The sequence below is a fragment of the Serinus canaria genome, chromosome 8 (assembly GCF_022539315.1).
Source record: "Serinus canaria isolate serCan28SL12 chromosome 8, serCan2020, whole genome shotgun sequence".
NCBI classification, from domain to species: Eukaryota; Metazoa; Chordata; class Aves; order Passeriformes; family Fringillidae; genus Serinus; species Serinus canaria.
In genome coordinates this window covers 20,364,026-20,388,474 of record NC_066322.1, presented here as the reverse complement: position 1 = coordinate 20,388,474, position 24,449 = coordinate 20,364,026, and the positions used below count along the sequence as shown (strand labels likewise).

Sequence of the window (24,449 nt, the reverse complement as noted above, 5' to 3'; positions counted from 1 at the left end):
TTGTATTCATTAGGCCTATTTAAGCAGCTGAAATTACACAGCCCTGATGTCATACCAATGATGTCTGTCATCTACATCAAACAAATATGTGGGACAGTAGTTTTTTTCCAAGAACATTTGATTGTGGTAATCTCCTCAGCACAGTCATACAAAATCATGACTTGCCTACTAAAGTTCTTATTAGCTCTGACTAATTACTGGCAAAGGAGATCATGCATTTCCTGAATACATTGCCAAGCAAAGTTAAAAGGACACATGAAATGCAGTGCATGGATGGATCTGTGTGTTTATCACAAGATAAATATGTAAATCTGTCAAGTTACAAACTCAAATAATAGCAACTTAAATAGTTTCTGGTTTGAATCTCAGCAATGGATTATAAATATATAAAAATGTAATTTATTCACCCGTAGTCTATTTTGATTTTACAGTATCTGCTAACTGCTCTTTACTTCCTGGAAGATTGAAAGAAAAAAAAAATCACAATGAAAATCCAGAACAGGTCCTACTGGTGCTTATGTCTATAAGAAACATGATATTGTGAAATTCTCCACCTCTGTTTGTTATTAGAACAATGTCTTCAGTGGCTATCTGTTAATTACTGGCCATTGTATAAAGCTTCCTTTATACAATGTTGACTATGTTGAGGTTTCACCTGAAGTGTCCTAACTTTGTTGTATACTCTTTGTGGCGACATGAGAACAATGCATATTATTCTAGGATGCAGGATCTTAATTTTTTTCATAATATGCTTTTCTTATTATGTTCTAACATTTTCTCTAATTCTGCAGTTTGAATATTTATAGCAGATGCTTGTTCTAAAGCACTGTTTTCACCTAGGAATCCCTCTTCTAAATTGACATTGTGTCACACTGATTTGACAAATTCTGTTCCTAACCTCACGGCATCATTTCAGCTCCTCCTCCAAGTAGAGGGGAAGTAACACTGCATTTACAGCCCTGTGTCTGGGGGCAGAATTAGCTGCAACATGTGAAATTTAGTGAGATTAACAGGGGTCCCTCCCCATGTCCTCTTGATGCAGCTGGTAACTTTTGTAGGTATCCAGGCAAGTATTCAAGAGTGTACTAGTAATTGCAAAAGTCAGATTGAGACCAGGTATTTAAGACTCAACTCCTTAATTTTCATGTGTGACCCCAGTGTGGCTCCCTCCTGTGTAAGGAGAGCACATCCAGTTTCTCAGGGGTTTCTGGGGAAAGTCTGCCCAGGACCCATAGCCAGAGAGGTTCATCATCATTTACGGATTCAAAATACTTCCTTGGGGCTACCAGGGCAATAGAAATGAGGTGAAACGTCTACACAGATGTTCTGATCCATTGAAAAAGCTCATTCTGGCTTCAGTGGCAAGTAAGCAGCAGTGGTCCCTAGCAGCTGCCAGGAGCTGAAAAGGCACAGAAGAAAAGGCGCAGTTATCCCGGGACTGACCTATGCACACATTTTCATCGTCCAGCTCTGCAGAAGCATTTCTGAAGTAGCCCAGCCTGCATAACTCGCAGTGCTGACCTCTAGTGTTGTGCTTACAGCTCACGCAAATGACCGTATTGAGCAGCTCGATGTAACTGCACCGGTTGGAGTGCCCGAAGCATTCGCAGTCTTTCAAGGAAGAACAGAAATGTATACAAAGTGTATACAGCAGCAGAGTCATAGCACATTACATGCTTAGTAAAAATGAACCATGAGCAGAAGTATGAATGAATGGCACATACATGTTAATCAATGTAACATGGACAGCAGCAGATGTTTATCTGCAATGGAAGTGGAGCTGGTTTCAGGCAGGCTAGCGTGACCCGACAACCACGGCATGACGTCGGAGGTTGGCTGTTGTTGGCCGACCTGATGGAACTGAAGCATTTGCAGTTGTAAACCTTTCAGGGTACTGGAGGTTCAGTTTCCGCTGAGAGAAATGCACATATTTTTGCACATTTGAGATGAGTATATATCAAGACCTGGGAACTGGGAAAAACCTCCTCGTATTAACAGTGTTAAATTCAGGGGACAAAATTGTCAAACTTAATTATAATTAAATCCACAACAGTAAGTAAAATATTTTTTTTTTCTTTCTGACAGAAATGGAGAGTATTCAAAAATGCCATTGAACTTGGGGTGCTTTAACTGGTAGGCACCTTGAGAACCAGAGTGTTTTATTTCATGGCCAAACACATCTCTAGTTTGACAATTTTCGCCAACACCTCCTAAAACAATTAACAGTGAAGAAAAGGAAGAAAGACAGTTATTGGAGAACTGCATCAACTGTACTTTTGAGGTAAGCATTAACCAGATTTTGTTTTCTGAGATGAAAAACTGTTGGGCTAGAAAAGATTATGAAAATTCTGAAATGTGTACTGACTAGAAAGCATGCTTACTGCAGCCATCTGAAATGAAGTTGGCATGAAAGCCACTTTAAAACCTTCATTAAATATAGAATGCTAGTGCCTTTTAGCCTTTAATGACAAGCAATATTTGGCTTTATGCAGAACAAATTAAAAATCAGAAATGTATCAATAACGTTATAGAAGACACAGCTCTGCTTTTTGTAGAACACTTGTGTAAGCCTGATCACTCAACTCTTGGGATTATGAGCCCAGAATGAATGCAGGAAAGGTTACTAGGATGCTAAAAGAAGTTGAATCTATTTAAAAAGTGAAGACTAGAAAAATTTGGCTTGTTTAGTCTAGGAAAGCATGATAGAAGATTTCACCTTCTAGTATAAATGCAGCAAAGAGCTAAGCCTCCTGCCATCCTAATGGACAATACTGCCACAAGAACAAATGAGTGTTAACTGGCTACTGGGAAATTTCAGCTGGAAATTAGAAGATGGTATCTAGGCACTAGGGCGCTGAGCTTGTTGGACACTTGCCATTTGTGGCAAAACATACCGATGCTTTACAGATGTAGTTTATTAACTGGTAGAATAAATTACAGTATGTTTTCTGCAATAATGGAGCATTGGATACAGTGACTTCGAAGGGCTTTGAGGTCTTGAAGTTATCTTGTAATTAGATAAAGCTGTAGCAAAGGGTGTAAAATGTTTCCATGTATGATAGAGGCCAAGTCCCCTGTGCTGCCTTTCCTCTGGTATGCTCCTGAATATGCTGGGGCCCCTGATCATCCCCATGACTGGTGGAGAAGGGCATCACATTCAGTATTTGAGCCTGTCTGTATTTTTGTAAAGGTACAACAGTAGCAGTACATGTTTCTGAGTATGCTCTGCACTCCCAATACATGGATATTTCTTTGGCTTTTGTCTGATGTACTGGACCGTAAATAGATTGCACTGTAAATGGATTAAAATTTTTTTTAGACACTTAGCACAACATATGTTTTAATCCTGAGAGCTGCCTTTCTGCTGCCAGAAAACATTAATCCATTTTCCATATATGCATTTAGTTAACATATACTTCTTGTTCTCTTCAATGTTATTCTGCTAAACTGGTGTTTTGTGGTTCCAGCTAATCTGATAATTTTGGTGCCAGTAACTGCTGGAGTACAGGAAAAAAATTGGTGTATCAGTCTCAGTATGTTACCACTTGGCACAATTAAGTAAGTAGGAAAAAAATGTTAGTTTGTTGTCTTTTGCAGCTGGTCAGTCTGATTCAGCATCTCAGGCATCCACCCTGCAGCATTTCTCCCCAAGTGTATCCATCTTGCTCAAGTGAAAACTGCCTGTGTGGAACAGATGAGATCTAAAAGTGGAAAACAGCACTAGCAAACAGAAGTAATGGAAAATTGGTGTGATTTTGTTTGCGTTTGATTTTTAAAGTAAGAAAGACTGACTAGTGATAAGAAATCTGATCTTTCTGAATCCAAGATTCAGAAGCAAGGCTGTCAGTCTTTCTGTCTGACAAAGGACCTGTCTTCTGCTACCAAGAGAGAATTTGTTTTGGTGAGATAATACTGTATTGGTATGTTGGTCAGACTTGTTGCTAAACAGTTTTATATTCCAGGTGAATTTAGAGGAAATAATTTGCCTATATACTATAAAGAAAAACTGACTATTTCTATAAAGAAAAACTGACTACATCATCTTTTGTATTTAAGGCAGCAGAAAGAAACTGAAAATAATTCGTGAATGAATGACTGCACTACTTCTACTCTGAAATTGCAATACAACTTTCAATTATATTACTACTACACATAATTAGCCATAACAACAGCACAAAAACAAAAGCTGCACATCAAGCAATTTACTCTGTAACACAAGGCCTGCTCCAAGTTATGATTTGGAGTGAAGAAACCTCTAATAATAAGAAGCACTTGGATGTATGCATGTGCTCTGAAACACATGCAGGAGGACTGCTCAAGTTCAGAGGTGGGTCATCAATACTTAAGGTAAACCAAGAGACCAGTTTTTAAACTTGGTTGCATTTCTGTGGTTATTGCTCTTTTGTAACAACTGTGCTGTGTGAAACAAAGTCTTTGTGTCAAAGTTAACTAATGCTAAGGTACAGGAGTGCTCTAGTATCTTCATCAGACAAGTAAATGCTACATGGTGTAGAAAAAACCACAGTTAACTCGAAAGCAGTCCAACATCTGATCAAACATTAGCAATGGCAAAAGGAAAAAGTAAAAAGAAATGGCACGTAACAATTGAATCACTTTTGTGATAATGCTTGCTTCTCCCCTGCCTTCCCACCACGTTGTTTGTTAGTGCAGTAATGTTTTGTTAGTGCAGTAATGTTTTGCTGTTGACCTGGTCAGTGAATCACTTTTACATCCCTCTGTGCTTACAAAAATAAGCTATGTAAAAAGTCCTCCTATGATTGAAATGCTATTACTTTTTCCACGGGCTACATGAGGTGCTACCCTAAGCCACTGAGACATAGCATTGACACAGAATTGCATCCAGCACCGTGCCAGCTGGGAGGCTGTCAGTGCTGTATGGCCTTTCCAGCATATCATGTGGTTCACCTTAACCAGAAAGTATTCTGCTTGTTAGACCTGTCAGAAGCACAGCTTAGGGTCTTTAGGCACACGGCTCTGTCTAGCAGCCTAAAGCACTGTCACGCACTGGCAAAGTCATGCAAACACTGAAGGAGATGGGGGAAAAGTCTCAAAATCTGGCTGCACATGGTTTACCAACCATTGTGAGATGACACAAGCTTCTCACAGTGCTAGAAAATGCAGCTTTCAGTTCTGAGTACCACATGTCAGAAAAGACACAGATAAATTGAATAACAATCAGGAGTGAATGGTTCAGAAATGAAAAAGCTCAGAGAAGAGGTAATGACAGCTAGATAGGTTTAATGTGAAGGAAAAAGGGATTGCCATGTTAGATGTGATCATTTTTTGGTTGATTCAGGAACTGTCAAATCCCTTGCAAACTCACAGAAGCATTGACTCTCTGAGCCTCCCTGACTATTTTCCAGTGCAATGATTTTGTTGAAACAATCTTGATTCTGTTGCAGAAAGCATGATAAAACTACCCACTGAAGCAGGCTCACAAAGCTGATAATCTAATTGTTTTGTTTCTATAAATTGAACAATTTCCTCCCATTCTAATGCTCTGAGATCACTTACATCTTTGACGTAACATACTGCTATTGTAGGGATGAAGTTCAGCTGAAGCTTCAGCTACGACCATTAAAACATGAAATGTCATCACATGAAACAATGATAAATACACAAGGAAGGGTAGCATCATTTCTAAACTAAGGTTGCATGAGTCAACTATTAGTGTCACTTTTTAATTAAAGGCACAAAGCATATTTCAAGAAAAGTGCATTCACAAATCATTAAATTATTTTTACTTTTTCATTTTTCCAGTCACTCCGTGCTCCTCCTCCATACACTAAGGCAAACAAAGGAGATTTCATTGTAACCTTAGAAATTACCTGCTTCATAACAAACAGTATGGCTCATTACCATGATCTCATCAAAGGGGTCAAACTAAGTTCAGACATTCTTAATAACCCTTTTCCTTGTTCATATGTATTTCATGAATAATGAGATATTCTCAATAGCTGCAGAAACACAAAACATCTTCATACATACTCTTTACAGATAAATTGATGAGGAAAAACAATGAAAAGATCTCAGGGTTCAGACTGTGAATGACATATATGCAAATGAAACAGGTTGCCTGTAAGTCAAAAAGAATATTGGCATCCTTTATTGTATTAATAAAATTCCATTATTCTGATAGAAAACTAGAACATCAGTTCCAAATGTAATGCCTGCACTCTGAATTTGCACACTTACAATAAAATGAAGACATAAGGCACACTTACAATGCATTAAGAGACACAACAATGCATTACATTCCATGGCATTTACAGATACTTCTTGAGGACATGGACAATTGATGTTTTATGGATTGTGTGCTCTCAACTAATCTGCTTATGTTTCCTCTTTTACAATTTATGCATATCACTGAGGAAAACAAAACTCTAGTAAATATCTGCTTTCTAGGCAAGGATCTGAATAGTCATATTCATACATTTAACTCCTTTGAAAATAAATGCCGTGTCACTTTATTTGCCACCAACAACTGTCTTAGAAGCATATTTAATTTTCTTTGTATGGCTTATGTTTATGTGCTTAATGCTTCTGTTGTATTCAATGAAGATGCCTCACCAGTAAACTAATGGGTACACTCCACAGATATTCCAGATTCATACAGTGCAATGTTTTCACAACACAGAGCACTATGGGATCACTGTATGAATCCTAGAATTCCTACCTCTCTTGTGGTTTGCAACTTGAACAGAAGAAACAGTTGACATAGCTAATTTGGGAGCAACTGGATAGGTAATAAAATGAACAGCAAATTAGAAAAAGTATCATATAGGAACAAATCAAAATATTAAAATAAACATCTTTATTTGAATTTAACAATAGTTATTTTTTTGTAAGGGTAAAGTTACAGAAAATGAGTTATGCAGTGTCAATTATTGAATTATTTGAGCTGTAACATCCAGGATCAGGACAGGGAATGGAATTCGCATCCATGCACTTTGGCAGTTTTATGTTAGGGGTTATTTGGTGGTTTCTCCCAATCCACAACAAATGGCTATATGGTAACCAGAGTGGTCTGAAAAGGGTTTTATTGGATTTGAATGCATATTTATTCTGGCCAATTAGCATAAACCTAAAACCTATAATAAAATATTTAGATATAGGCAGATTTCTGTAATCATTCTGTTCATACACTATCCTGAAATGATATATTTAATCTACAACTATATGTTAAACACTGTAACAATATGCTGCTAACATACAGAAGCTGAATAGAAATGCTTTGAAGTTTTTGTGTTTTGTGCTCCCTTCCAAAACATCCAAACTAAATTTACTAAAACTCTGATTTTTGAGGAAGAAACACTGAATAATTCTGTGCTGTTCAAAACATATTTTGCAATGAAGTTAGGTCTTAGATCACACACAGTATAATTAAGCGATGAAATCCATTAGAAATGCTAAGTATAATTTAATTGAGAATGTTTTAATTTAAAATTCTTCTGAATAACGTAGGCTAATCCTTACAGAGAGCAGAGGAAAAGAGATCAGTCTGGGTGGGGTTTTTTGGTTGTTTAAAAAAGACATGCATAAACTTGGGAAGTACAATGAGAGCTAAATGAAATTGGAATGCTAGGTATTACTTTATCAGGGGTAGTTCATTTTAAATACATGGTGAATATCCAAAGTAGAGTACATTTCTAATCCTTACACAGGGCACAGATCAATTAGTATTTTCTGTTTTGTTGGGCACATAGAAACTTGCACGCAGAACATGGCAGATTTCACATGCACATGGGCTATGCTTGATTTGGTGATTGTGATCCACAGACTTAATTACAGCCCTTCCCATGTAATTCCCAACACATTCCCAATACCTCTCATTTGATGTAGTGGCCATTTTCTAGATTGCCTTTTCATTAATTTTACCCTCCACTTCTGTGTGTTAGAGCACAGAAAGGACACCCTTTGAACGTGAAACAAGCCACAGGCCAGATTTCTGTAGGGACTTTTGGGGGAGGAAAGGGCAGTAAATAAGAACAGAAGGAAATTATTTTTATAATGAGCAATCTCTTTGAAATGTGAAGTATAGCTGAATACTTCTTCAACTAACAAAGAATCTTAGTTTTATTAGTCATCATAAAAAGTAATTTTGTTTCTTTCAGTGCAAATGGTCGTATCACAGTATGTGAGTAATTTTTTGTGTGGCACTCAAAGTGTAGAGAACCATGGGTCTTTCCTGCAGAGAACTTGCTTAAATTGTGGATGGCACGAAAGCTGAGAATGCTTCTCAGCTCACTTGGGAAAACAAAGTGGAAACAAGACATTAAAAATGCATTTTATGTTGACAGCGACAACCTCTCTTCACTGAAAAATCTCAAAATTTACTCAAAATACAGATTGTGCTATCTAAACAAGTCCAAACTTGTCCTGTGTATCACAAATTTTAGTCTGTATGTCTGTTATTCCCATATTTGCAGTAATGTGCACAGTCTGAATGTTGGAAGACTCCCTTTTCAGGTAAGGTTTGTTTTATAGTTATTTTCTCACAGGACAGCATTACTTAGCACCAGAGAAAAATGAGTTGGAGTATCATTGTTACTACTTTTGCCACCACGTGGGACTCGTTGAGAGCAATTTCAGTACCTTTAGACCACTAGGAATTTTACAGCATCCTACCTTGGTTTGGTTTAGAAACCTCAAGGGAAGAAATATTCGGCCATATCCTATCAAACTTTGGAGGATCTGCATGCATCAGGAAAAATCAGGTTTTGTTATTTACATCTGTGATATTGTTCTAAACAGGCAAGCATATGGACAAAGACAGAGATTACACACAGCTCTTACTGGACTAGTCTAAGTTGCACTAGAACAGAACATGACTCCACAGTGAACAAGAAAACAAGCAATTGATGATTCCCAAAACACCAAATGGACATAAAATACTGTGCATAACAATTTCTCTTCAGTGGCTTAAAATACAATTTTTCATGATGAGAAGATATCCTAGGCCAATATATATAGTTCTAGCACCAGGAACAAAACAGGAACATATTGTGTTAAATCTGCTCTGCAGAGATAAAACGACAGTATCAGACAAATATGGACTTCTTACCAAAGACACATATCTTACTGTAACATCCTGTTTCAGGGCCTTTTGAGTGAATTACATATCTGTTATCAGAAGAAATATATTTACCAGTAGAGTGGGCCTCTTCTTTGGCTCTCACACTTTTGTGTGTTTCATCTATTTCCTATCATCTGATATATCTGCTGATATATTTTACAGCTTGATTTTTTTGGTCATAACGTTAAATATCTAAATTTCTTGTAAGTTCTACAAAATGTGTTACTTGCATGAAGCATTTTGTGTGAGCAATAGAATTAGCTGTGTCTCTTTAGATCTTCATCTCCTTTGATTAAAGTGTTCTGGGGCTGGGGAAGTGAGGAATGAAAACCCTTAGCAGACTGGTGCTGGGACTTGGATCTAAAAGTGAAGGGGATGGGGTTTTGGGGAAGGAAAGAAAATGTTTTTCTGTTGCCATCTGCCTAGCTTTGAACATTAGAGTTGGACCATGTTTCTAAAATCTTCTCTGAGTACTGCAGTTGTCTCTTGTCTGAACGAAACAGAATTCTTCTTAAGGGTCACATCAGCCTTTGTCCCTTAAGCCGTCCCACATAGAGAACAATGAAAGGAAAGGATGGGGACCTGCACTGTGCCATTTGCTGTTAGGCAGTCTTCTGCAATTGCATGGGTCAAGTTGTAGTTTAATCACATAATTACATCAGATTTTTGCATTTTTTAGCGTTTTCCTTATCAATCCAGAAAACAGAAAAAAGAAAAATGGAAGCAGTTTGGTAGATTCTCAAAGAGTCTACACCTTGACTGACATTAACCTGCCTCTACAGGTCAGATCCACCAATTCCCACACATAGGAAGTGCAAGTGCCCCAGTCAGAGGGGATGACAAGAAGTATCTCCAAGCTGTACCTAGGGGGTGCTTTGGTAACCCTCACCCCCTCCACTGACAGACTGCTACCAAGCACCTGAGACACCACCTTCCTCTTCATCAGACACTCACTGACAAATTACTTGCACAGTTAATTGCCTGTCAAATTTGGGTCCATTTAGGAACACTTAGACTTGACCTAAACATTATGAAGTGACTGGATATTAAGCATAACATAAAAATCAGGAGTTAAAAAAGGAAAAGCAGTCATTATGGACCATGTTGTCTCCTGAGCCTTTTTTTTCTTTTAGCCATTGTGCAGTATCAGAGTTGTTGCAGAAAACTGGTCACATTTCAGACTGGAGCTTCCAATATCCTACTTGTGTTGTTGAGTACAGTGTGGCACACCTGCTATAAAAATTCATATGTATAGTGGTCTTCAACTGAAAAGGCCTAGGTATTACCAGACTAAAATTAATGGTGTCAAATAACTTTGTAATGCCTTAGGACCAACCCTCTGGAATTTGTCATGTCATAAACTGCAGGTCCTATATAAATAAGATACTTCATCAAAATGATATAATCAGTAATATTTAATATATATTTTATCCTGATTATGATTTTTCAAAGTAATATCATGTCCAAGTAAAATAATTCCTTCTAATGCAGAAAACCCCATATTTTTTAGAAATTCTATAAATGCTATAGGTCTGTGCTTGTTTTAGCAAAATTCCTTAAAATGGAGGTTGTGACTTACTGCAAAATAATTAAAAGTTCCCTGACCCTTTAAATTAGCTAACACTGAACTGGTTTTCTTAATGGGCACCCAAAACAATGAAGGGCATATTTACAGTGCCTGGAGATTACCATTTAAGTATTATTACTAGTGATTATTACTGGTTATTAATGATAATTATAATCATATTAGAAGGGACTTCTGGAGGTCATTTATTTCCACAGTTTGCTCATGGCAGGGTCCACTTTAAATTTAGATGAGGATGCTGAGGGTCATATCCAGCTGAAACCAGCTGCTGCTTGGTAATGTGGTTAATGCTCCTTAGACTTAATGCTTCTGTTATGTGCTTGTTTCAGTCTTTGGTAAAGAGGATATCTTTTTCTCATTCCTCTATTCATGGCCTGTATTTCTGTCAAGACTACAGGTTTTTTGATAAAGGTCTTTCTTCATATCTTTGAATGTTTTTTAATGGTAATGACTTGAAATGTTTTATCTGAAAAGGTAGGAGAGATGTCCAGGTCCAACAATGTTGGATGTCATTCCCACAAGTACATTGGAACAGATGAGTCATCCCTTGAACAGACACTGGGAAGATTCATTTAGCAGCTAGTTATTCTTTCACAGCAACCTGTGAAAATATTTCTAGTCCTTGGTGATTACCACCAAGGGCTTTATTTATAGAGAAGTTGACTAGATAACCAATCTTTTCCAGAACTGTTGCATGCCTGGAAACTACATTTTGTAATTAGAGTCATTATTTACCAGAGTAATAAATGTGTCTTGGGGTAGGTATTCTATACGATGTGCTATTTCAATCTACTGTAAAATATTCCATGACAGTTATTCTGGGCAAGCAAGGCTAAGAAATGTGAAAAAGAGTTTCTAAATGTGTATTTGAGTGTTATTATTTAAAAGTGAAGCTACTGTAGGCATCTTTAAGAGTGGAGGTATGCAAGCTGTGTGAGTGAGAAAAAAATCAATATGACATTTTAAATTTGCATATGATATTTTTGCATTTTTAGTTACTATTGTTCCAAAGCCAATTATATGTAGAAAGTAACTACTGGAAAAAGTTTAATTTTCATGAAGTAAGAAAAAACTTACTGCATTATATTTATTAGATGTTTGATAATTTCCTTTTTCTCCTCCCAATTTTTTTTTTAAATTTCCTCCCTGACATACAGTATCAGAAATACTTCCAATAATAAACGAAGAAAATCTGTCTCAAATATTCACTGCAAGTACAGTCTGTACCATGGGCTGTACCATGGTTTCAAATGGGGGAAATAGAGGAAATGGATGGGGAGTTTCAGCCTAATTCCAACCTGACAGCTGCACATGAAAAAAACCTGTCACGATCTTGGCAGAAATTAATGGGCATTTTGGGTTCTCACTCCAACCAAGTACTGAGCTGGCAGTAAAATGAAAGTGTATTCCCAGTGAGAGGGGCTGTCCCTGCCCAGGGATGAGGGCAGAGGTGATGGAGTGCAGGAATTCTCCGCTGCTGCCTGTGCACCTGCGCTCTGCAGCCAGCAGTGCCTGATCACCTCCTCAAGTGATCCTGCAGGCCCAGCCCACAGACACTGCATCTGCTGGAAATTACTACCCATAAATCTCTCAGTCTTAAATAATGCTCACTTGTGGCAGACAGGGAGCACTTGTGTTGGCAACTATCGCTATTAATTTCATTTTTAATAACAATAAGGAACCCCAGTGAGATATGCTGATTAAGATGTTTTCTAACTTTCTTTCCATTAAAAAAAAATTAAAAATGTATCAGTATAAACTTAATGATTCAGTAGAACTTCATGTCTCTAGCCACAGAAAGCTGGCCTTGCTGCTACCTATTTTAAACCATGAGTAGGCAGCAGTAAATGTCTATTCTCAAGTATAGATGCCTGCTGAGGACAGTGGACTTAGGACAGTTGTTTTAGGTGCTAATATTGAACAAAAACATTAGGATTTTTAAGAAATAATGCTCACTGAAATCACTGGCAGATTTAGTAGCTGCTGGAGTAATCAAGGGTGTTTATATCAGATGGTATTCCACCACTTCTTGCAATCATCATATCGTTGTTACAGCATTTCTATCTCTTTTGGTCTTTTGGAAGCTATGATAATCCACCTCACATAAAATTTGCCTTTTAGCACTTTCATTAAACTGCAAAATTTAAATCACTGAAAGAGAGAAATGCTGATTTTTTTATCAACCCTTTATTAAGTTAAAAAATACTTGGCCAATATTAGGCAATCTTTCTTGGAGCAATGTAGGAAGTTTCATACCTGTTCCTTTGAAGAAAGGAGAATTCTGCATAAATGTGAAGATGTGGTTGTTTTATGGTAGCTCCTCAGCCATAACAGCTTTTATAACTGTTGGAAGAATTTAAATGTAATTAGTCCTTTATGTGTCCACTTGTAGAGTAAAAAAGAAAGTGATCTTTTCAGAGCCTTAAAAAATAATCCAAGGATCCATCTCTGGAAACCTTCAGATATCAGAAAAAATATACCACTGATTTGAACAAATTTTGGCTGATTCTCAAAATAGTGAGGGCTGAGGGAATTCTTCAATTTAAAGTATTTCCACTAAATGTTTGTAGAAGTGAACAATGAATTCAAGTATTTTTGGAATTAAACATTTAAGTACCTTCTCATGAAAAAAGAATTACTTTGTTGATAGTTTGCAGGGATTGTTTTGTTATTTTTTACTTGGACTCGTTCTGCTTTTTCCTATAAAATGTTAAAATTGTCTCATCACCTGTACAGTAATTTACAACTGATGAACAGTAAATCAAGATTTGTTTTTTTAAATCACTATGCTGGTTTGGAAACCTCATTCTTTGCTTTAGTCTGTGAAATTGATTCTATGTCTTAAGGAACAGAAAGAAAAAGATGAGAGGGTAACATAGAAATGAATTTTTCCTGGCATTTTTTCCCAAGTTTTATAGATAATTATATCTTAAAATATCTTTTTGGGTCATATCTACTCTCTATAAACTTCCTTTTGTAACTGAGCTCAACTTGCATATAGCAAGTGCTTTGCATGGGTACCATGGTATATATTGGAATTTTGATATCTTATTTTCTAGAGTATCCTATCACTGGATTATTTATTAATGGTTAAAAGAAAGATAACTATGAACTGAGTAGTTCTCTAAATATTGCAGCAAAAAAGCATGTGGTCACTATGTGATTGATAGACTTATTTAAACTAACTCAAGATGATGGTGGAAAACTAGAAAGAGAAATGAGAAACAACTCTAAACTGTCAGTGGCTGTGTCTGAGACTGCTGAGCACAGCTCTTCTTATCTGTTAAAATTGGTGGATCTGGCAAAATCAAAACTGAAACGAAGGCCCCCCCAAATCCCACCCCAAGGACCTGGCAGTGCTCCCTGGGGCAGCACTGGTGGTTTCTGACCCTGCCCTCGAAATCACTTGATTTATTCATTGATTTGTCACAGCAATTTTAGCAAAGAGGCAGTTTCTGCTCTGTGCTGGGCTCAGTTCTGCTTCCTCACCTTCAGGGGTCACACCCTAGCTATACAGCAGCAAACTGCCTTTGCTGGGACTCCTACCAGGTACAAGTACCTGTAATGGAATTATTTGGAATGTAAATTTCTCTCAGATCCAGTATTCAGATGAGCATATCATACCACAAAGGCTGTTTGTATTTTCTTTCAGCTCAGAAATGTTTTAATATAGTGTAAAATCTAATTTTTAAAGGAAAAGATTCCAAGAGCTTCAGAGCATTAAAGGAGGGAAAACAAATACTGGCTTGATATTATAATCAGTTATCTAGGTAAGGTGACTGCCTTAGACTGGAAGCCTGATTAACAATAATATTTATTAGAAGGTCAGATTTGGATAAAATTAAATTGAAATGAGAACATTTTGCTTATATGTCCAAAATAACAGATACAGTCGGAAGACAATATTTGAATGTTTTAAAGAGATAAATATCTTAATGGTCCCTCAACAGTACAGCTTTCTGTAAAACTTGACCTCAAATAATAATAGAAAAGTAATGTACAACCTAGTTATGCATGTTTATGTCCTGCTGACATGTGTTGCGTATAGACTCTAGTCCAGAGCTTGGCATGGTAATGGCTTTGCTCACAAGACTGAAGATTTAATTAGAGAACTTCTTGGTTACTGTAAAAGGGCAAAATCAGGTCCAGATTACTTTGTGTTGTTACTAAAAAAGAAAAAAAATCCACTAGTATTTGCTCTCACCGCCTTTTAAGATATATTTTTACCACATTAGAATATCATTACAGATGTGAAAAACAAATAAACTCATCCAGACACTATTTTAGCTCCAGAAAAATACCAAAGAGATTTTTCAAGGTTAAGAAAACAATAAAATAAGAAAGTGCTCATTCAGTCTTATTTTTTTTAACTTTTTCATCTTGCATTTATTATCATTAAAAAAAGTTCTCTTAATGTAAAATTGACTATAAGGAAGAGCAAAAACATAGAGAACAAAGCAGAAAATACTGTTTGGTTATTGTGATTGCATCTTGCACTTGGGTGCATGGTCTGTCTCTAAACTCTGACTCATCTGCCAGCAGCAGGCTTTAAGGTGATAATCACCCACACAGAGCTATTTGCACATCATGTCTATCTTATCCTCTATCTAATTATACCCTCTATAACAAACTGTTTAGCATAATTAGTGGAGTTATGCTTTACAGAAAAAAAAAGAAGCAATAGTTGAGTCTTCTAAACTTTTTGAAGGCAAACATGTACAGATTAGTAATGTTGGTATTTGGCCACAATAATGAACATTTTGGTGCACTGGTCTATGTAAAATTGTACAATCATTATTTTAGCAAGTAAAATAATGTAGTTTTTGGAATATTTACATACTGTATAAAGGCTTTTATTAAAATTATGAAATGGTTTTGGGACTCATTAATTGCTAACACTTTCACCAGTATTTTTTCAGACATGGCTGAAAAATGCTGAAAGAGCCAGCATTGTAATCAAGAATGCTGGAAATAATCAGAGAACCTATTATTCAACTGATAGACAACAGCAGGTACAAATGACCTTAATGGGAAAGCTCTGGGGTTTTTTTTGGTTTGCTTTGTTTTCTTCTAGATGATCAGAAAGGATGTTTACTAATGACCACTGGTTTTTTGTGTTCAAATTTTAGTGCTAAGCTGCTTTAATACAAAATCCTTTGAGGTAAAAAAGGGAAAATAGAGAATACATATATGTGCACACAGGTGAATGTATTTTGTTCTTTTCTGGCTTTCGTTGCAGTCTCAAAAAAAGGGTTAAATGAACATTGCTTGAGGTGGCATCTTTTTTGCATGCTGGAAGTTTAGTTTCCAACCCCCTGCCCCAACCCCATCCTCCTTATAAACTAGAAAAACCTGGGAGCACACAAAAGCCAATACCCCCCTGTAGGTGTTTGCTGCCAGGCAAAATGAAACCCAAACTGTATCTCCCAAGGGTAATTTCCTGCCCCCAGATAGGGAAAAACTCTGCTGATATGAAAACAAATACTGTGTTAGCATAGACAAAACAAAAATCATGCAGAATCCATTAAAGCAGCCATGACTAATTAATCTTGTTTGGTTTTGTGTGTTAATTGGACTTCTGTTAAATTCTCTTTGAGAACAGGATAAATTTATGGATTCTATCCTTGCTTAACAAAAATTCTGCTATTCCTATGTTATAGAAAAGGTGTTTAGAGCATTAAGCAAGCAGAGTTATTTCTCCCCTGAGCTATTTAAGAAAAATCACAGGGAAAAAGCAAGCAGAGTATCAGTATTTACTTGTGCTCATGAAGAGAGGCTCATATTGCAGGTAGGCAAAAAACATGTTGAATTCTACCACATATCATCCCAAGACATTTACAGCAAACGAAAGATAAAACACAGATTTGCAGAAACTCTTGTATTTCCTATAGAATGTTAAACAGAAATTTCTCAGTTTGTAATAAATAAACTGTACTAATCATCCCACTGTAAATTACAAAGAGGTCAACAATGCATCCTTTCAGCTCACCATTGTTCAAAAGGTATTTGAGTTTCCCTATTAAGTTTTCAAAGGCCAACATCTGCTGATGCTCAGAAATGGTAGATGTGGTGACGAAGGCTGTATGGAGGGTGAAGTGAAAACACAACCATATAGACCATGCAACACAGTAGTACTAAGAAACTATAGCACAATCAAACTCCAAAGAGCTATTTCCCATTCATCCATTTCAGTTATTAATGGCAGGAATATTTCTGAGAATGGTGTCATAAACTTATTCTCTTTCATTTAGTTTTTTTTTTGTAATGTATATATGTATAAACACAAACTTTGAAAAGAGCACATCACTATGAATCTGCAGGCATGCAAATACCAGAGGAGACACTAGAGCAGGCAAATGACATTATTAAGATTGGAGGCTTTCATTTGCACATTATTGTCATTGATGCTGTTTTTCTACTTAAAGCAGAAAACAGATGCTGTGGCATTCAGCTGCTAACGCTGCTCACACTTGCAAGGGAGATAGTTTTGATGGCATTTTACTTGCCTGTCTAGAGCTTAACAAATCAGTGCTATTCATGAGCTTAAGTGAACTGAATTGATTATAAATTGATAGTTCTGACCCTGCATCTTAAGAAGTGAGACAGTTTTATCCAAATTGTTAAAACCTTTTCACTTGGATACTGGGTATGGCAAATTGCATTTAACAACTGTGATATTTTAAAACTCTGGTTGTTCTGTCCATTATGCAAGTTGTGTCCAAAGTATTTGCAAAGCTGAGGCTGTGGGGAATATTCTTTCCTTGGGCCACAGCAGGACCCCATTTCTCCCTCCCTGCTTTATTGGCAATTAACTAACATGCCATGACTGTGTGCACTTCTCAGCTGTAGAGCTCAGCCGAGGCTCAGAGCTCAGCTGCTTTGCACTTGGTCTCTTCACGTGTTTTGTTTAAGTACTCATCTGTTTCATTGATATATTAGTTCTTTATGTAATGGTGTCATGGCTTTGCTATAGTTTGAGTTGTATTTTGGAACTTTCATTACATACAGGAAAGCATTTTTCTGTGAAGGAACACAATTCTATGTATTTTGTGGAGTAAAGCCGAGTTCAAAGGCTGCTAGAGTTAATGCAGATTCCAGCAGATATGCTGCATTTGCTAATCTACTTCATAGAAATGAAAGCTATTCCATTTATAAACTTTTCTATTTGCTCTTTGAATTTACACACACATATACATACGTGAAAATTATTGGTCCTATACTTCTGTTATTAGCAAACACTTTTCTTCAAAATGCTCAACAAATATTTTCTCTGCAACAGTGTCTTAGTTCTTTGTGTCACACTAGTTTTATAGGACTCAGTGTTCATCTGCTGATAAGAATCGATCAGAAAATCTGGGGCTGAATGCAGATGTAAGGAGTGACATTGTCTCTGACCACATAATAACAGTAACATGTTAATGCCAGAGAGGAAGGCCAATACACAGCCCCTGCCCCACAGGGCTTGCTGTCAGAGAAACATTATCTACATCAGAACGGGATGTTGGGAAATCAGATCCATGAAGCTGAATGACAATGGAAAACAATACTGGTTTTATTACTTACTACCAATACTGGAAATACTGGGTATACCTGCAGAGAAAGAAAACACAAAGAAGTGTAGTTAGCTGTTTGCTGTAGCTGGCTGAGCTATTACACCTAAGATGCTGACAACATCTTCAGAATACTTTATCAATACATAGTTAAACTCAAGCATCTGCCATTACGTGCCCAGTCCTTTGTAAATGCAGAGTCTTTTAGATTTTTCAGTATGGGGCTGCAGGGACCACTAAAATGCATTGACAGATGGGATCTATACCAGCTCTCTGAACTTCATGAATTTGTTCAGAACAGTTTTGTATTTCAACTAACCAGCCATTAGGTTTAATGCTCTAGATAAAAATATCAGTCATGCCTCTATTATGCAGATCCAGGAGAGTAATTTAACCAAGGGATAGATGCATTGCTAACTGCTTTGGCCAGCTGCTTAAATCAGTTGGTACCTTCTGTTGCATTAATTGTATAGAACTATTTTCCCCTCTTTTACCTGACAGTTATCTAAATTAAGCTATGTAAAAGAAATGTAATTGAGTGAAACAATCTAATGCAGTAGGTTGGCCATATTGATTAAGCCTCTTATTGACTTTTTTTTTCCCTGTGTTCATTTCAATTCCTAAACCGAATTAATGCAAGGAAACCATTCCAGAGACAGGTGAAATTCACCACAAGAGGTGGGGCTGTTAAGGAGTAAAACTCCTTCACTGGATAAGCAGTGTAGGATCTCATGCTGTATAATGCAATCTCAAGAACTTCAAAACCATGAATATGAAATCTTTCCTGAAATGCCATTTTCTTAAGATTAAATGCCATTGTTAATGGGACTGTGGCTCACCACTTGGGTTAGTCAGAAACTACAGATCAGTATTGAAATCCTGGATATTTTCATCCTCTTCCTTAAATACAGTTTGCCTTTTTAAAGTTTAAGTGAATTCTGTGGCATGCATTTTGTTGCAGAAATCTGTCTGTTTCTCCATTAAACATCTGCTACACTTCTTTCAACACCTATCTTAAAGTTCTCGCTTACTCAGAGATGGCATGGATCTCACTCTGCAATTAAGTGAAGAATAAATGATATTGAGAATAAATGATATGCGATGTAATTAAGGTTGCAGAGTCATTTGGGAAAAATCCTCACTTGTGGCATGGCTAAGACAATGCTGAAGTAAGAGAATTTGCAGAATAGGAACCAAACCAAGACTTTTTATGTTTCACCACATCAATCCTGGGACACGTATCAGAATTGCAGCTCCCGGGTTTGGTAGCCTATGGAAGCTGTGGCCTGGCAGAGCACCATGGACAGCACCTGCTGTTCACCCAGCCCCACACTCAGACACTGTTTGCAAACTTAATTATTTCTACTTCTGTTGAGATGAACATGTATTTTCCAAAATTTTAGCACCATGAGGTATCGAAAGCTAAATGCAAATATCATCATAATAAAACAATGTGGTCATAGTTCTAATAGTAACAAAAAGTGCTTTTTGTGGTTAAAATAATTAAAGAGAACCTCTATCCCCTGATTTTAAATGTCAAAAAGACAATCAATTTTCAAATATTTTTCCCTGAAGTTTCAATAGCAGCTTGTTTAAATTTTTGCAAGTCATTGTAGCTGGTTTAAATTAGCAGGATTAACTTTCCTTTATACACTCATGGAACATACACAAATATTAGATAAAAGACAAAAACTGTGTTCTCGCACTCACACTTGTGCTGTGAAATGGTATTTGTATTTCCTCTGGGTATACTCCCCCGCCTCAAACCTCTCTGTCTCCTACACACACATACAAATACCCTTTCCTTTCTCTCCTGAGCAGATTGTAGCAAAGGAAGAGGTTTTCCTGTAAGTCTGCTTGCCTCATATTATTGTACTTCAAAATTTTCAATGAATTAATAGTGATAAATGCTTCCTGGGCAGAGAATAATGAACACAAGATGCCTGCTAGCCTGAGGGCTCTGTATTAACCTTGCAAAGATATCTTCAGGTTCTGTTTCAAAAGCTGTTTTGATATTTCTGTACAGAGTTTCTTAGCTGGTGTGGTCTTCTCTAACCAGACTGGTTTTTGTACCACCAGGTATCCCTGTGTGAGGTGACTGGCCTTGATAGTGCGCTACTTTATGCCCTTCTTACTAAAGAGAGTGAGAATGACACTTCTGAGTTTGTCTGGAAAGGAGCTGGTTATGTAGGGCCACGAAGCAGGATCTATTAACACTCTGTGAAAACCGCACATATGATGGGGAAATTATTCTTAGAAGGAGTGTTTGTGTGAGATCTGGAGTTACATATTGAGGCTAGCTCTTGAATTCAGCTGAGCTGGATTTGGTGCAAGTCCTTAGGTAATCAGGAGGTGTGATTCTGCCCTCCCTCTCTGTCAGTGTGGAGGCAGGCAAGGGCCTGAGCACAGTCCGCTGCTGTGGACTGTGGGGTCATTCCCCCACTGCTGGGGACACCCACAGGCTGCAGGGTCATCCCATCACTGCTGGCCCTTGGCTTGAGCCTGGTGTGTTACACGGTGTTGATTGTTTCCAGTCAGCCTTGTACTGAAATCTGTGAGTACTCTGCAGCAGTGAAGTGATGGGGGCAGGTTAGAGAGATGAAGGATCAGGCCTCCTTTGATGGACAATTCTATTGAACAAGGTACAAAAAGGGATTCAATTTACACCTATTCAGTTGTTAAACCAAAGCAATGTTGAGCCTAAATTATCTTCCAGTTGAAATCACTGGGATGGTTATTAATGGTAATAGATATATAGTAAAGGGACATCAAGTAAAGCATGCAAAATAAGTTCAGAGGTTGGTACTGCCCCTGAAATTGCAAATATTGCAGGAGAAAGTCACTAATACTATTTATTATACTTGAGGGCGGTGGTTTGGTATATTACATGTTCACTGTAAGTGCATCTAAATATATATGCATTACTTGAGAAGAAAAAAATCTGGTGTTTTCCTTTCATATGATCTTCTGCATCTGCCCTGTAATTTTCTCATTTCCCCTACTTCCAGAAATGGGTTGTTTTAGCTCTTAGCTACCATGGAGCTGGCTATTGAGATGAAGAAAAAAGCAAATCAGATGCTAGCAAAGAAAGCAAGTTTTTGATTCTGTCTCTAGTTTGTGTCAGTGTGAAATAGTTAACACAAAGAAATGGATCAAGCTTTCGGTGAGAAGGACCACACTGCTGCTTCTAGTGTCAGGGCAGGTCATACCCTGCAGACCCTCTTAGCACCTCCATTGTCAGCACCCACATGTGCTTCTGGCAGGACTCTTAAACAGGAACAAAATACAGAGCTTTTCATAGCAGAGTCAGAGCAGGGATGTTAATGCCTCATCCGTTCTTTTGCTAGAGTATCTCCCCTGCAGCATGACAGCACTCCCTGCAGTGAGTCTTTCTTCCTTTTGCAGCTCTTCCATTGAGGATTGATTGCAATATCAGATGCTCAGCATCAATTCTTGAACTTCTGAATTCTCTAGCAATTTAAAGCCCTGAGAAGCTCGATGATACTGGCGTCTTGTAATCCCTCAAAGGGAGTGAACATTGTGATCATAGGAGTAAAGTTTTCATGGATTGTTAAACCTGTAGTCAGACAAAGGATTACACACAGTGAAAGAAAATTCTTTGGAAATTTCATCTATTTCATTGCAAGAGCCCCAGAACTCCTGCGATGGTTAATTTTGCAGTTGTTCCTCTGTATAGATTGAATTCATAGCAAAGGAACTGCTTTGATGAAGTTTGTTATCCCTCACCTCTGCTTTCCCAAGCGATATCACCAGAAATAAATGGGACAGAGGAAATAGCTGTTGTTTTATTGGGTAACATCTTTTAAAATTCGGACTTGTTCATGTCATGTTTTAGTGAGTCCAAACCAGTATTGAAAATTCTGTCTAGGAAACACCCAGGGAGATCAAAAGATTTTTTTTTCAAGTAATCATAATTTATTGATAGAATATTACAAACTTTGAAAAGCCTGAAATTCAGACTTTTTTTTGGCACTTTGAATATCTTAAAACAGACACTTTGCCTTCCCATGCTGCTGCTTGCTACTCAAGGACCATAAGCCTCTTTCATTTCACCTTTTCACTGTATATGGCAAAAATAGAGTTGTTTGAAACCAGTGACGTACAGAAACAATTCATTTCCCAGCAACAGATGTCACCACAGCCAGCACAAATAACCAGCTCAGCAGGGTCATGCAAGAGGGTAGAGTGCTGAAGGGTAATTTTTCAAGCCCTATTTTAAAAAAATACAGCACATTATTTATACTGCATTGTTTTTAGGTATGTACCTGTGATATTTTGCTGGCTATTGCACTAGATACCCAGTTGAAGGAAAATGAGTTTATCAGTTGCAGATTTTTGCAGTTTTTCCTGACACTCCTGTCTCCCTGAATGTTCTTGATACACTGCAGTTTTGCCCTCACAGTAGGTTTCCCAGCCTTTTGTGTGACATGTTCCTGTGGCTTTATACCTTCTGTAAGCTTCATGGACTAATATTAAGATGTAACATAAATATCAAATAGGAGTAATATGAAGTTTTGCTGTTTTGTAACTTATTGATTGATGTCTTACTTTTTCTCTTTGAAACACATTGTCAAAAGCATCATAGAACAATATTTTATTACTTCAGCATGTGTCCCATTCCTTCAAATCAAGTCATAAAGAAGACACTGGAAAAACTTCTAGTTACTTGGGATAATGGGCCCCTGGAAAATGGGACAGTGTCTAGTTTATGAGTCTGCTTTGACTGCAAAGCAGGATGTGTGATCCTTTCAGTTAGAGGGATCCTTGTCACCTGGATTCCTGACTAGAAAGCACAACTTCTTGGACAACTTCACCTATGCTGGTCCTTCAAGATGGCTTTTTTATTGAGTAAGTATTTATGGGGGAAACTGAACATCACTGAGGGTAATACCAGTGCACTTCTGGAGGTGCCAAAAGTTTTGCAAGAAAATGTTTCTGTGGCAGCTGTGCTGCATGGATGCCTTGTAAGTCTTTTGTCTTTCAGGGAGGTTTAAGGCTGTGCTGCTGAGACAGTGGCTATACCATGGGAGGGGATCCACTGCAGGAGAAATTCAGTAAACTGAGACTGTCTGCTGACTCCTGACTGAAAAGAACCACCAATGTTTCCCATGTCCTGGTCAATCCTTTATTTCATATTGAACAATGAATTAGGAAAGCCATGTAACAGCTGGGAGGGGGTTCTGCTGAGTGTGGGGCACTTTTGATACAGGTTATTGATGGTGAAGGGACTGATACAAAGCGAGTAGGCTTTGATGCAGGGCAGCTCAGAGCACTCTGAGACAGCTCTGTCTGATGGAGCAAAGAACCTAAGTGCCAAAGATCATCTAAACAATGAGAGGAAGAGAAGGGCTAGTGATGTCAGACACATACAACTGCTGAGGAGAAAAGCTATCCTGTAATACCAAGTAGAGAGAAATTCAATAAGTTCACTTTGTGTGTCAAAACATATTGCAGAAAAAACTATCTATAGAATGTGGCAGCACAAGGGAATGAATGTAATCACAAAATAGTCAATAAGATAGAGTGGAAATATAGAATAAATGCTGTGTGGAGACAAATGGAGAAATATTGTTAGTGCCAGTAAACAACAGAGTACTTGCTGTCTTTCACAGGTAAAGCATGGAAAAATGTTTTGCATTCTCTTGAAAAACTCAGGGTGACTTAAAATAGTGAAGAAATAAATGGATAAAGAAAATAGCTTCCTGTCAAGGTTTCAGCTATGACTACAGAATAATCTGGAATGGTCTGTTTCAGGAGCTGTAACTTGAAAAGGTAAGATAAAGTCTTACTGGCCACAAAAAATGGCAGAAACAGAGCAATGGAAATAACAGAATTTCTAGCTGGGAAAGATTTGAAAATAGACATTAAGCTTCTTGTTGAAGCTGAACAAATTTCACAAATTCACGGAATCTCATGAAAGAGTGTCCTTTTTATTTTGTGGAAAGAAGAAAAAAAAATTTCACTGTTTAATTTATACAACTATTTTTAAATGTATCTTATTTAAACGTATTCATGTAAACTTCAAACATATTTAAATTTATAAATAATTTGGTCTTAGATGAAAAAGATGGTCTTTGAAAATTAGAGGAAGGAGAAGTATCAAAGGAACACTGTATTACTGGATTATACAAAGTGCCCCCAGAGAACTGAAGTAATATATGAAGGGAAGTTATTTCTATCATGATGTTCCAGGAAC

At 37.4% G+C, this 24,449-nt stretch overlaps 1 protein-coding gene across 1 annotated transcript in view; it reads right to left on the bottom strand.

Annotated features, from left to right (window-relative positions):
- NTNG1 (netrin G1) overlaps positions 1–24,449 on the bottom strand; it is a 140,695-nt gene that overhangs the window by 28,661 nt on the left and 87,585 nt on the right. The window contains exon 4 of the mRNA XM_050977773.1: positions 18,246–18,272. Coding sequence (XP_050833730.1) covers positions 18,246–18,272 — 27 coding nt within the window. The remainder of the gene's footprint in view (positions 1–18,245; positions 18,273–24,449) is intronic.